This window comes from Panthera onca, chromosome A2 (genome assembly GCF_046562875.1).
Source record: "Panthera onca isolate mPanOnc1 chromosome A2, mPanOnc1 haplotype 2, whole genome shotgun sequence".
NCBI lineage: Eukaryota > Metazoa > Chordata > Mammalia > Carnivora > Felidae > Panthera > Panthera onca.
This window is the reverse complement of record NC_138340.1, coordinates 144,929,348-144,942,854: the sequence shown is the minus strand read 5'-3', so window position 1 is coordinate 144,942,854 and position 13,507 is coordinate 144,929,348. Positions and strand designations below refer to the sequence as shown.

General features: G+C 58.7%; 1 protein-coding gene across 10 annotated transcripts in view; it reads left to right on the top strand.

Moving 5' to 3' along the window:
- The window catches only part of KCP (kielin cysteine rich BMP regulator), a 47,030-nt gene that overhangs the window by 31,174 nt on the left and 2,349 nt on the right, over positions 1-13,507 (top strand). For 2 of the 10 annotated variants that reach the window (XM_078439707.2, XM_060633077.3), the window contains 16 exons: positions 87-169; positions 273-366; positions 1,335-1,508; positions 1,696-1,778; positions 2,363-2,483; positions 3,428-3,507; positions 3,707-3,806; positions 4,376-4,464; positions 4,808-4,910; positions 4,999-5,141; positions 5,436-5,608; positions 5,690-5,801; positions 5,888-5,989; positions 6,769-6,933; positions 7,362-7,668; positions 7,822-8,235. In XM_078439707.2, coding sequence (XP_078295833.2) covers positions 87-169; positions 273-366; positions 1,335-1,508; positions 1,696-1,778; positions 2,363-2,483; positions 3,428-3,507; positions 3,707-3,806; positions 4,376-4,464; positions 4,808-4,910; positions 4,999-5,141; positions 5,436-5,608; positions 5,690-5,801; positions 5,888-5,989; positions 6,769-6,933; positions 7,362-7,668; positions 7,822-8,072 — 2,180 coding nt within the window. In that variant the 3' untranslated portion in view covers positions 8,073-8,235. Of the gene's footprint in view, positions 1-86; positions 170-272; positions 367-1,334; positions 1,509-1,695; positions 1,779-2,362; positions 2,484-3,427; positions 3,508-3,706; positions 3,807-4,375; positions 4,465-4,807; positions 5,197-5,435; positions 5,609-5,689; positions 5,802-5,887; positions 5,990-6,768; positions 6,934-7,361; positions 7,669-7,821; positions 8,236-10,114; positions 10,202-10,277; positions 10,440-11,506; positions 12,994-13,507 lie in introns of those variants that run through there. The other 8 variants (XM_078439705.2, XM_081795070.1, XM_078439714.2 and 5 more) reach the window with 8 other exon arrangements.

Here is a 13,507-nt window from a genome sequence, read left to right as displayed (position 1 = left end):
CCTCCCCCCTCTTTCTGTCAGGCCTGAGCGAGGTCGGACAGGGCGAGGTGGCACAGCCCCCCACCCAAGAAAGGTCTTTCCCACAGGCTGCCTCACCCAGGGCCAGGAGCACCAGGATGGGGCAGAGTTTGAGGGGCCCCCAGGCAGCTGCGAGTGGTGTCGTTGTCAGGTATGGTAGGGGCGGGGGGAGGGCGTTGGTGTCAGGGCTGGGTCCCCATGCCTCTGGGGCGCCTGGCCTAGAGGGCAAGTCCCTGAACCTGCATCTCCTGCAGGCCGGCCAGGTCAGCTGTGTCCGGCTGCAGTGCCCCCCTCTGTCCTGCCCACTCCAGGTCATGGAGCAGGGGGGCTGCTGCCCTCGCTGCAGAGGTATGCCCAGCCCCACGTGGCTGCCCCCTGGCCTCTGCCCCCGGGCCCGATGCCCCGTACCGGCCCCCCCTCCCTCTCCTTAGCTCTCCTCCGGCCTTCCCCCCTCCCTGGCCACCCACCTGGCCCTCCCACACCTTGGCCCTGAAGCTCTCATCCCTGCAGGCCTTTGGTTCCTCCTACCCCTCCGTGCCCCTGGCCTGCCCAGACCACACCCCCTCAAGACTGACACCTTCCTGACCACACTAGTCATCATCAGAATCGTACCGTGTGCCACATTCTGAGCTCAGCACTTGACACACAGCTCACTTAATCCGCACACGGTCAAATAGGTACTATTATCACTCCCATTTTGCAGATGAGAAAACTGAGGCACAAAGAGATAACATCGCTTGCCTATGGGCACGCAGCTGGTAGGTGGCAGTCAGGATGTGCATCTAAGCCATCTGGTTCTAGAATATGAGCCTGTTTTAGGCTGCCTCCTGGCCCTCACCCTCATACGCTGCTCAGCAGGGTGTAGCTTCCACAGAACTGTCACAGCGTCTCACGCGCCCTTGAGGTAGGCAGGACAGATGAAATCCCCATTTAACAGGTGAGGAGACTGAGGCTCAGAGAGATTGTTACCTGGGGCACATGGTTAGTGATGGAGCCTTTCATTCATGTCACATGCATTTATTACATGCCTGTTGCATGCCAGGTGCTGGGCTACCACCAACAGTGGCTGCTGCCTGGCACAAGGTCTAGCAAGCAAGCAGGCACGGAAGGGGATAAGAACCGGGTGTTCCGACCCTAGCCCAGGGTCTTTCCCGTCCGCCACAGGCAGGAGCACTGCCCCAGGCCATCTTTCCACCATATCCCTATAGATCCCCCTCCTGGCACCCACATGCCCTGCTGGCCACCCAGGGTGGGGGGACAGGGGCACACGTGCAGAACCAAGACTCAGAGCTCGTCCCTGCCCACCTGGGACACAGGCTGCCTGGCTCACGGGGAGGAGCACCCGGAAGGCAGTAGCTGGGTGCACCCCCAAAGCCCCTGCTCCTCCTGCATGTGTCATGAGGGCGTCGTCACCTGTGCCCGCGTCCAGTGTGTCAGCTCCTGTGCCCAGCCCCACCGAGGGCTCAGTGACTGCTGCCCTCGATGCTCTGGTACTGGGAGCCTGGGGCCGGGTGAGGGAGGGCGGGGAGGCAGCACTTCTCTCCGGGCTGGGCCGCAGAGACAGGCTGCTCCGGGAGAAGTGACCCCCACTGTTGCACACACCCCAAAATCTGGAGCCGGGGGCATCCCCTAGCATTCTTGCCAGCCTGAAGCCTCCCTGGTCCTGTTCTGCCCCAGACTGTGAACATGAAGGTCGGAAGTACGAGCCAGGGGAAAGCTTCCAGCCTGGGGCAGACCCGTGTGAAGTGTGCATCTGTGAGGTGGGTGAGGGCAACGCCGAGGGGCTGGCACCACAAAGGGGGCAGCCTGGACACCATGGGGAGCGAGCAGTATGCGGGTCAGAGATAGGAATGTGCCCCCTGGGGCCAGGAAGTGTGGGGCAGGACAGGCGCTGAGCGGGGTGGGGGCAGTGGGCAGCCCTCCTGGCTGGAGTTTAGGGTAGGTGTGTATGGGAGGTAGGGGGACCCCTTCGGAAGTGGTTGGGGGGCCTGTTAGGGAATAACATTTGAAAGTAATGGTGAGCCGATGAATGACGTCCTATGCCCAGGGATTTGGCAGGGGAGGGGAGGAAATGGCATGAGAGTGCAGGGGCTCAACACTCATAAGAAGGTTCAGGCCCGGGTAACTGGAAAGAGAAGGGGACGTCATCTCCTGGGACTAGGGCATGGGGTGAGGAGCCATCTGGGGAGACGTTGAGTCTCTGCAGACTGGAGTTTAACCTGCCCAGGGTGCACCCAGCAGGAGGTGCAGCAGGCAGATGGAAGGGCTTGGGGTCCAGGGAAAGAGGGTGGCTCTCGGCTTTCAGGGCCCGGGACCCACCCCCTTTGCTCACTCATTTTTGTAGCTGCAGCCTGAGGGGCCCCCGAGCCTTCAGTGTCATCGGCGGCAGTGTCCCTGCCTGGTGGGCTGTCCCGCCAGCCAGCTCCTGCCCCCTGGGCCACAGCACTGCTGCCCCACCTGTGCCCGTGAGTCCCTGGATGTGGGGGTAGACAAGAGGGTAGGACTGCCATCCCCAGAGTGACACTGGAAGAGTCAGTCGCTCTCCTCTACAGTCCTGGCTCTCACCGGTTTTTTGAGTCCAGTGGACTATTCAGGAAGCCCTGGCTGGTGCGGCCTGCACCTCTCCCCCACCCCCAGAGGGGGACTGGGGAAGCTGGCAGGGAGGGATCCCTGGACTCTGAAGCCAGGCGCAGTGTGGGGAGCATCTTGCCCAGCAGGTGGCGCTGTGGGATGGGGTTTTGCAGGTTGCGGGCTTCTTGAGGGCCGTAATGTGAGGCCAGAGGGGCTACAGAGGTGGGGAGGTATTCTTACCAACACTTGTTAGCATGTGCCTCAGGGAAAGAGAAAAGGACTAACATTTAGTAAGCACCTACTGTATGCCGTACCCTGTACTTGGTGTTTTTAATAAACACTATCTCATTTAATTCTCATTTACCCAGTGAGCGGTGTTATTATTCCCTTTTACAGATGAAAAAACTGAGGTTCAGAGAGATTGATTAGTCTGCCCAAAATGGCCCAGGCACTGAATGCTGGAGCCAGGATTAGAACCTGGAGTACCTACCTGGCTCTCTGTGCTTCCTTGTGCTGTTTTAGCCAGGTAATATAAAAGGAAATAGGAGAGGGAGCAGGCGAGGCCGGCAGTCTGAGGGTCCTTAGTGACCTTAGGCTAAGGAAGCCACACCTTGTCCACTCCCAGGCCCTCCACCTTAGTAGTCTGCAAAGTTCTTTTTCAAAAGCCCCAACTTTTCTTTGCGGACCCAAGAGGAAGGAGGACTCATCCTCTTGGAATCAAGGTGCTGGGGATATGGGTATGTCCCAGGCCCAAGAAGTCTGGGGACACAGCGGGTAAGTGGGCTTTTGCCCCCTGCTTCCCCTCTCCGTCCCCGACGCTGAACTCTTGTCTTCACAGAGGCACTGAGCAACTGCACAGAGGGCCTGCTGGGGTCTGAGGTGGCCCCGCCGGACCCTTGCTACACCTGTCAGTGCCAGGTGAGCCCCCCCGCCCTGGGGATTCCCAGAGCTCTCTCTTCTTCCTCCTCTGTGCACTGTGGCAACAACTCCTCTCCTGCCGCTCCAGGCTCCCCGCCCACTCCGACACGCGTCCGCACACCTTGAATATCATATCCGGCCTCCACCCTGCTCCCTCCCTGTTCTTCTCTGCTGATGGCATTCACATGCCCTTCCACAGGACCTGACATGGCTCTGCATTCACCAGGCCTGTCCTGAGCTCAGCTGTCCCCCATCGGAGCGCCACACCCCCCCTGGGAGCTGCTGCCCCGAGTGCCGAGGTAAGTGCCGGCCTTGACCTGCATCCTGTGAGCACGAGCCCAGGGGGGGAGACAGGAAGGGTGGCATCCAAAGGCCAAGGGGGCAACCTGAGGTCTGTACTTCAAATGTGGGCTTCGTTCTCTTGTCGAAATGAAAGGTCATTCAGTGGGGTGCAGGAGGTAGAGTGGGGTGCAGGAGGTAGAGTGGGGTGCAGCAGGTAGAGTGGGGTGCATTCAGTGGGGTGCAGGAGGTAGAGGAAAGCAGAGGATGAAGTCTGGATACTCAAGGCCTGGCCTGAGGCTTGTCACTGGGCTCGGAGGCCCCAGGCCCGTTGGACAGGCATTGCACTGAGCTGGCAGCTGGCTCATGGGAAGCTTCCAGCCTGTGACTCTTTGGGCTTCCAGGACCCTTTCCACTTCCCTCATACTGGTTGCAGGGCCTGCCATCTGGTAGGTCGTCTGGATACCGGTTGCTGAAATCAGCACCATCGGGGTGCTAGCGGAATGGCGCGGGCCTTCAGGGTGCGCTCCAGGGAGGAGGACGCAGTTGGGAGGACCATGCTCCCCCCTCCTCACTTCTTCCTCCTCAGAATGCGTGGTGGAGGCCGAGGGCCGGAGAGTGGCGGATGGAGAGAGCTGGCGGGACCCTAGCAACGCTTGCATTACTTGCTCCTGCCATGTGAGCTGGGGGTGGTGGGCAGGTATAGGGTGGGGCGGAGGACCTTACAGATGGATAAAGGGAGGAGTCTCAGGACACTGGACCAGTGAATATGGGGTCTTTGAGGTAATTAGTAAAAGGCGCCCCCTCTGGGTGAGAGCGGGCAGTGGCATCCCTGTGCCGGGGCAAGGAACTAAGCGCTGGATTTCATCCCCCACTGGAACAGGAAATGGGTGTTCTTGTAGGGCGGGGGCAGAGAGAAGGGGCTGCTGCCTCAGACTGTGACCCAGAGGCTCCCAGAAGTGTGAGGCCAGGCACCCCAGGCCCTGCAGGAAGTCCCTAGAGCAATGACATCTGTCCTCAGCGGGGCCGCGTGGAGTGCCACCTGGAGGAGTGCCCCGCCCTCTCCTGTCCCCAGGGCTGGGCGAAGGTGCGAGAGGCTGGCAGCTGCTGTGAGCGATGCCAAGGTGCCAGCCAGAACGATGGGAGTTGGGGACGAGCGAGACCCAGTGTGAGGGACGGGCAGCTGACCCTACCCCGCTCCTGTCCCCTCAGCCCCCGCCCAGTCGTGCGCGCACGAGGGCCGGGCGGTGGCCTCCGGGGAGCGCTGGGCCGTGGACGTTTGCACCACTTGCTCCTGCGTGGCAGGCACCGTGAGCTGCCAGAGCCAGCGCTGCCCGCCGCTCTCCTGTGGCCCCGTGAGTGCCGCGTCTAGGGCGGTGGGGTGAGTGGGCATGTGGCAACGCCTTCCTGGTAAGACCCGGCGGGAGGAAGGAGGCAGCGCTTGGGTAGCGGCCGCGGCGCGGTTGGGAGGGGGGCGGGGAGAGAGACCCTGCGGCCGTGCAGTTCCAGGCGCGGCCACAAGGCGGTGCCCTGAGCCCGCTTGCGGTGAGCCGGGGAGATTCCCGGGAGATCGTCGGTCCCAGGGGAGGCTCTGCGAGGGGCACCGCAGGGAGGGCGAAGTGTCTGACGGGATCCGGGGCTGAGGCCAGGACGAGGCCCCCGCCCTGAGTCCCGGCAGCTGCTGCCCCCGCTGCCTGCCCCGACCCGCCTCCTGCATGGCCTTCGGAGACCCTCATTACCGAACATTCGACGGCCGCCTGCTGCACTTCCAGGGCAGCTGCAGCTATGTGCTGGCCAAGGACTGCCGCGGAGGGGACTTCAGGTGCGCAACCCCCTCTGCCTTCTCCCTAACTCCCCACACCTGTCCCTGCTGACTACTGCACCTGGGCCTCTCACGCCACAGCGTGCACGTGACCAACGATAACCGGGGCCGGAGGGGTGTGGCCTGGACCCAGGAAGTGGCGGTGCTGCTCGGAGAAGTGGCCGTGCGGCTGCTGCAAGGCAAAGAGGTCACGGTGAGCAAAGCTGAGGACCCAGGGATGGTCAGTCCCGTGCTTTCCGCTGTCCCGACGTCGGCCTTCCTCCTGCCTCCCTCCTCCAGGTGGACGGGCGCCCTGTGGCCTTGCCCTTTCTGCAGGAGCCGCTGCTGTACGTGGAGCTACGGAGACGCTCCGTGATCCTGCATGCCCAGCCCGGGCTCCAGGTGCGGCGCAAGGGCCAGTGGGGGTGTGGGAGCCTTGGACCTGTTCAGGCCTCTATCTGTAGAGGGAGTGCGAATACCAGCTGGGTCCCGTGCCAAATCAGGCCAGTGAGGTCAGAAAGTTCTGATGGATTCTGAGGGGAGGAAAGGAATCATGGTCGGAGACCTTGGGTGCAGGGAAGGGGGGGTCTGAGCCTGGTTTCTAATCTTGATTCAGTCACCAACGCAGTGGGACTCTTAGGCCAGTACCAACCCTCTCTGGGCCTGTTTTCTTATTGGTAAAAAGGGGGAACAATTCAGGGGATGCCAACTAAGGTCTACGTGGTTTCTGAAATTCCTCCCAAATCCCGTGTCGAAGAGTAAATTTCTCCCTGCCTTCGGCAAGAAGTACAATTTGTAAATTCCTAAAACAAGTCTCGTCGATACTTCTGATCTGGACTCTAATGGTGCTTCATCCTCTCTAAGGCCCTAATGCCCATGAGAAAGTGAATCTCTGAAGCATTTCACCAGGGGGCCCAGTTCAGGGGTGCCGATGGGAGAAGGTGCCCTCCTGCCAGAGCTGTGGGCAGCTCTTCATGTCTTCTGTGTGTGCCCAGGACTCACAGAGCACGTGCCAACTTGGCTTTGGCCAGGGCAGCCTCCTTTCCACGGGGAACCTCTACCCGCCCATTCTCCTCCCCCACAGCATGGAGTGTGCTGACAGTGCATGGGGCCAGGGTGGACCCTGGGCTTCTGGGGGTCCCTACCTTTCCCCATTCCCCGATTCCAACCTCTCTGCCCAGGTGCTGTGGGATGGGCAGTCTCAGGTGGAGGTGAGCGTGCCCAGCTCCTACCGGGGCCAGATGTGTGGGCTCTGTGGGAACTTCAATGGCTTTGCCCAGGATGATCTGCAGGGCCCTGAGGGGTTGCTCCTGCCCACAGAGGCTGCATTTGGAAATAGCTGGCAGGTGAGTGGCACAGGAGCTGGGTGGCTGAGTGTGATCATAGAGCAGCCCTCTTATATGGAAAGGGGGGTGGGCACGAGATGGGCTTTGCAGCTTCAGGGTCATTTGGGGGCTTCTTGCTTCTGTCGTGGTGCTGGGGGAGGCAGCGTGGCCTGTTGAATGAGGCCTCATCATCCGAATCCGCAAGCCCTGCCTTGCCACTCACTGGCTGTGTGACCTTGGGTGAGTCACTTAACCTGCTCTGGGCCTTAGCTTGTCCAGCTGTAAAATGGGGACAAGGAGAAAGTAGCTGGTGCTTCCTTTGCTATTCTTGTAGGGAGATTTTTGGAGCTAAACCAAAATATTTAGTGGAACGTGTTTTTGAAGCACGTAGCACACAGAGATCAGCCGCCAGTGGATGCTGTCACATCAGGGTCACCCTTGCCACCTAGGTCCCAGAAGGGCCGGGACCCAGTCGGACATGTTCCAAGGGCCGCGAGGTGGATCCGTGCAGGGCAGCAGGTTACCGTGCCAGGCGTGAGGCCAATGCCCGGTGTGGTGTGCTTAAGTCCTCCCCGTTCAGTCGCTGCCACTCTGTGGTGCCACCAGAGCCCTTCTTTGCCGCCTGCGTGTATGACCTATGTGCTTGTGGCCCCGGCTCTTTGGCTGACGCCTGCCTCTGTGATGCCCTGGAAGCCTATGCCAGTCACTGTCGCCAGGCAGGGGTGACACCTGCCTGGCGGGGCCCCACACTCTGCGGTGAGGGGGAAATGCCCAGCGCGAGTTGGGGAAGAGGGTGGCACAGGGCTCAGGTGTGGATGTGGTAGGAACAGGGTGGACCGCAGGGGTGAGCAGGGCACCTGGAGCGCTGCCGGGGTGCCCCTGTGACCCTGCCTTCCGCTCCACCTGCAGTGGTGGGCTGTCCCCTGGACCGCGGCTTCGTGTTCGATGAGTGTGGCCCGCCCTGTCCCCGCACCTGCTTCAACCAGCACATCCCCCTGGGGGAACTGGCCGCCCACTGTGTGAGGCCCTGCGTTCCTGGCTGCCAGTGCCCCGCGGGCCTGGTGGAGCACGAGGCCCACTGTATCTCACCCGAGGCCTGCCCCCCAGTCCAGCTCACTGGGGACCAGCCACCCAGACCTCCGCCCAGCCCTGGCCAGTAGCCAGGACACCAGGACTCATCAGGTCGGAAGCCTCTCCTTCGAGAAGAGCTCCCACCCTGGCCAGAGCCATGGAAAGAGTGCCCCACCCAGGCACTGGGGTCCTGTGTCCCATAAAGACCTCACCGTGTTCAATCAGAAGCAGTAAAATTGGGGCCTCTCCTACTGCTTACTTGTGTGTATGTGTCTTTTCTCCTGGTGCTGGGATGGTGGGGCTTGGAATATGGGGTACAGCAGCGGTTAGTGTCCCCAGGATCAGAGAGGTGGCAGCTGTGGGAGCTGAGCCTTCACTTCTTGCACCTACCGTACCCTGGTGTTGCCTGGGAAACCCTGCAATGGAAGGAGGACCTAGGTATCCTGGTCCCAGCTCCGTGCTCACACTATGTCACAAGCGTAGCCCATGGTCCCCACATTGGTACCTCTGTGGATCCATGTGGAATCCTGTCAGGAGGCTGAGGGGCACGGAGAAGGGGCTCAGTTTCCCCCCATGGCATTCCCTTTCCTCTTGATTTGGGGAATACCAAAGGCTAGGCACCTCCTGGGCTATTCTAACAGCTGGTGACATAGGGACCCTATGCCTGGGGTGGGGAACAGAAGACACAACAGACTGTGATGAGATATGGACACATGTGCACGCACGCACACACATACACACACACACACACACACACACACACACACCTCAGAAACCCAGATAAACATGTGCGGCACATGCATGGGCCCATGTGTGCATTCACAGCCACACCCACCCTGGACGGACATGTGAGCAGGAGACATCCTTGTAGGGGAAGGAGCATGGGTTTTGAAATAGACAAAAAGTCTATTTCCTTGAAAAGTCTGTCTTCAAAAAGAACTCTAGTTTTTTTTTGGCTGTGACCTTGGTGTTTTAGGAACCTTGGCTAAAAGACCGGGGTGGGGGGGTCCTCCATTCTCATTGCCAGGTCCCTAATCTTTCAACAGGAGTGAAGAGAGAGTGTTGGGCTAAACTGAGATGGCCTGCCCTGCGAGCTTAGCCCGGTTCTGCTGAGGCCCACGGGAGAGAGGTGGCCTCTTTCTCTCGCGGAGCCGTTTCAAAGCAGCAGGCACGCAAGGCTGCTCATGACAGCACAGCGTGTGAACGTCACAGACCAGCTCGTGTGTTTGCACCTCCCCTCGCTGTGACCTGTACAAACCGTGTCCTCGCCTGATGCATCTCGCATGTTGTGAGGAGTAAACAGAGTGACCTGTGGCCAGCACTTTGCACGTGGACAGCTTGGAACAAGCCCTTGGGAAGTGCTCACCGTCGTCCGGCCTGTGGCTGCTTGCGCCTGGGACCGTGTTTCCCCCAAGCCTGTTTATCACGGCCATTTGCCTCCAGATGAGGGGGACGTTGCCACATGTTAGCTAGGGCAGTTTACTGTCTAGGCTGTTTTCTAATCTGTAAAATTGGGATAATGATAGCACCTACTTCTCGGAGTTGCTTCAAGGACGGATTACTTGTATGTAGCCTTTTGTTTCCTGCAGATAGTAAGCTGTTGGTAGCCGCTGTTCGCATTGGGCATATTACGTGTGGATATAATGCAGTTGCAAGCTTCACATGTATACGTAAAACACGTACCCGGTCAGGATTGCCAACAAGCATATGCAGACACCTCTCCCTCACACTGCCATCCCCCATGCCAGGAAACCCATATCGGAGGCGGGCCAGAGTCTCTGTGAGACTTGGCTGGGTCCGGGCCCTGGCTCAGATGTCAGGTCCCTGCATTATTGAGCTCAGGAGCCTTTGTCTCCTCCTCATTCCTGGTCCTCCCTTCTCCAGGCTCCAGCAGCAGAGGAGAGGAGGGAGGGGACATCTGCCCTGGCTCCCCAACCCCATGGAACAGGCAGCCGCCCCTGGCGGCCGAGGGCTCCCTTGTAGCCAAAAGCAGGCCTTAGCTCTGTACCAGCACCTCTTTAGATGCCCTGCAGGCCTGGGCCCACTCCAGGCTGCGCTGCAGCAGGTGAGGGAGGTGGGGCATTGTCTCCAAAGGGCACGGTGGAGGCCTGATGCCATCCTGTCCCCCCAGGTGCAAGAGAGTCGGGCCTGTCCCTCGGGACTGGAGCTGCCCACTGTGCTGCTGGAGATGGAGCGGAGCCGGCGGGCCCAGGAACAGGTAGGGGCTGGCCGAGGGGCATGGCAGAGGGCAGTGCGGGCACCCCTTCATGCTCTGGCAATGCGTCTTTTTGTAGCTCCTGTGGGACTTGGAGCTGCTGACTGGGGCGGGGCTGGGCCTCTTCTGGCCCCCCCGGGCCCAGCTCTGCGGTCTGAGGGACCGGGCCCAGTGTGCATGGAGCCAGCGCAGCAAGCCCCGTGGTAGGATGGGTAGGGGCCCCGAGCAGCCGAACAGCTGGGTGAGCACGGGCATGGCTGAAGGCAAGGGGGTCAGTGTGACATCAGGGTGATTGTGGTGGGGAGGAAGGTGAATGGGGTGTGGGCTTTGGGCACATATGGACCTGGGTTGGGTCTCTGTTTTGATGCTCCCCGTGGACTGTAAGCCTCTGTTTTCTTAGCTGCAAAATGGGGACGATAGTAGATCTTACTCAGAGGGAGCACCAGTGAACTCATCCATGGAAAGGGTCTAGTGGCACCCAGGACCTGTTAACTACATACAGGCTATTACCATGTTGCAATTAACAACTATCTGCGTCAAATCAACTGCATGGTGACATCTAGAAGCTTTTTTTTTTTTAATTTTTTTTAATGTTTATTTATTTTTGAGAGAGAGAAAGAGAGAGAGAGTGAGTAGGGGAGAGGCAGAGAGAGAGAGAGGGAGACACAGATTCTGAAGCAGGCTCCAGGCTCCGAGCTGTCAGCACAGAGCCTGACGCGGGACTTGAACTCACAAACTGTGAGATCATGACCTGAGTCGAAGTTGGACACTTAACTGACTGAGCCACCCAGGCACCCCTAGAAGCCTTTAGACACGGCTGCAGCATGGGAGGAACGCGAGCCTGGCATGGCTCCTGAGGGCAGAGGCACTGATGCCTAGCCTGGGGTGCACGGACCTTTCCCTTCAGGGCTGGTGGCTGGGCTGACCCGTCTAGGAGGGAGGGTGCTATGGTGACTGGGAACTAGGACCGTGCCTCCTAGTCTGATTCCCAGTCACCAGTTGTCCAAGGCACTCTGGGCAAGTTGACGGCCATCTCTGAGAGCCAAGGCATCCTCAGCTGTAGCAAGAGGGGGTGTTCATGGTGACTGCTAAGGAAGTGTCCAGCTGACGTTGTTGGTCACAACTGCAGTCTCATCTGAAGGCTCGAGTGGGCAGGAGAGCTCCATTTCCTCACAAGGAGGGGAAGAGGACAGGGTCATCCATGGGCTTGGATACCAGGAGGAGGGATCATTGGGGGCCACCTTAAAGGCTGCCTACCACACTGGGGAATGATGCCCTGTGGACTAGGGCACCCTCCAAACTTTCCAGAGTTCCAGGCCATGCCCATTGCCTCAGGCTGGGGACTCCCTGAGCCAGAACCATCAGCTTCCTGAGGGGTGAGTCTTTCTCTTGGGAAATCCTGTTTGTTTCGTGTTGCCACACAAAAGGGCCAAGCACTGGACCCTTTTTCCTATCTCCTTCCACGGCCCTGCCTAGCATCTCTTTCTTGTGCCCAAGGCTCATCCTGGGGCCCCCACAGCCCCTGGAAAGGGTGACCCCGAGTTCCAGCTGCTGGGATCCAGTGGTGGGTGCAGGGGCTGGGAGAGGCTGCCCTGCACTGGGGTGGGGAGACTGGCAGACAGGCTGCCTCCCCTTCCAGAGCCCGTGGGCTGTGAGAGGTGTATCTGAAACAGCCTCTGTACTCCCGCAGGGGGCTGGCGGTAGTCCCATCATCAGCCCTGGATCTGGGTGAAGCTGCGAGTCACAGAGACCCAAGGTGGGCGAGCCCTGCTCTGCCTGCAGAGTCCACACCTGGTACGTGGACACCTTGGCCGGGTGGCCAGACTAGAGCTGGAGGAGGTGGGAAGTCCTCATCCCAAGTGCCAGGATCCCAGTCCCCTCCTCACTCATTCTTTGTCTCATACTTTACATTGGGTGCCAGGAGCACCCAGGGACAACAAGCAGGTTTTATTTTATGTCCTAGTTCCACCTGGTTGGTAGCAGCTGTCCCAGGCACAGGGTCCAGGAGGATTCTGAAGCTAAACTGGGGGGGGGGGGGGGGCGGGCAGAGCGCGCTGGGAAGGACTGTTCACGGCGGCCTAGGGAGGGGGGAACGGAACAGCAGCTCCTGCCCCTGCGTCCTACCCTCGCATCAGACACCCAGAACATACAGAGCACAAGAGAGACTCGGCCCCATTGCTTGGTCCCTGTCACTGAGGAGATCACAGCCTAGTGAGAGCGTGACCGTAAACAGGCAGTTCGAATTCTGTGGGATGGACGCTGTGAACCCTGGGCCTATTAATTTAAAGGGAACAGACTCTCCAGTTATTTGTTAAATTAGCCTAGTGTAGCCATAAGCCTTTAATTGTTCCGTCGTGCGCGTGAGAGAAGAGCAAAGCGCCAATGCTCGTTTTTCTGACTGACGGAAAGTTTTACAGATAGAGGATCTCTTGGGGAAACAGAGATACCAATGACAACACTATAACCAGAGAAATGAACTATCAAGTAAGACAACAAATCAAACTGTGAGGGGACAGGTTTTGGGGGTTATGTTCCCTGTTCATGGCAATGATTTCTACACGCTTGGGAGCCTGGTCACAGACTCCTTTGCTCAAAAATTCTTCAAAAGACATTTATTTTCACAGAGAACATGCCCATTTGGTTACTGTTATGCAATGTGGATGTGTGAATATTCATAAAGATGGAATAGACTTGTGAAAGTTCTCCATTTAGGACCTTACGAAATCAAGTTCTTTTAACTACTTTTATGGAGGCAGGATGACTCTCCTTCCTCCACAGCTGCAAGGGAGCAGTGACATTTCATTTCTTTTTTTAGATGTCTTTTGTTAATTATGAAACTTGCAGTTTTTAGGCCAGGCTCCAGCCGAAAATTTCATTTCTTGAGTTTCATTTGATTTCACTGTCAGCAACCCAGAAAGAGCTACAGAGGGTTTTTCTTAATAACAGTCAAATAAGGCGTATACAGTAGGTTTCTTTATGGGCCTACGCGGGCCCACCAGGATGAAGGGGGGTGTTCTTATGAGGGCCTGACAAGCTGGCCAACAGACCCTTCCTGCCCCGAAGCATCCTCTGGTGGTTTTGAGGACAGGGGTGTGCAGATTCTTCTAAGGTGTCCTGCCTCAGCTGGGAGGATGAGGAAGATGTGGTCGGCTGCTGGCAGGCAAATCCGACAAGCAGGCACATGACAGGCAACGTGAAGACTAGTGGACCCATGAAATGTCATAGCCTTGGAGTCCAAACATCAGTCCTCAGGGCATCCCCTTCTCTCATGTGCTGGCGACTCCCTAGGCTTCGTGGTTCCAGCTCAGG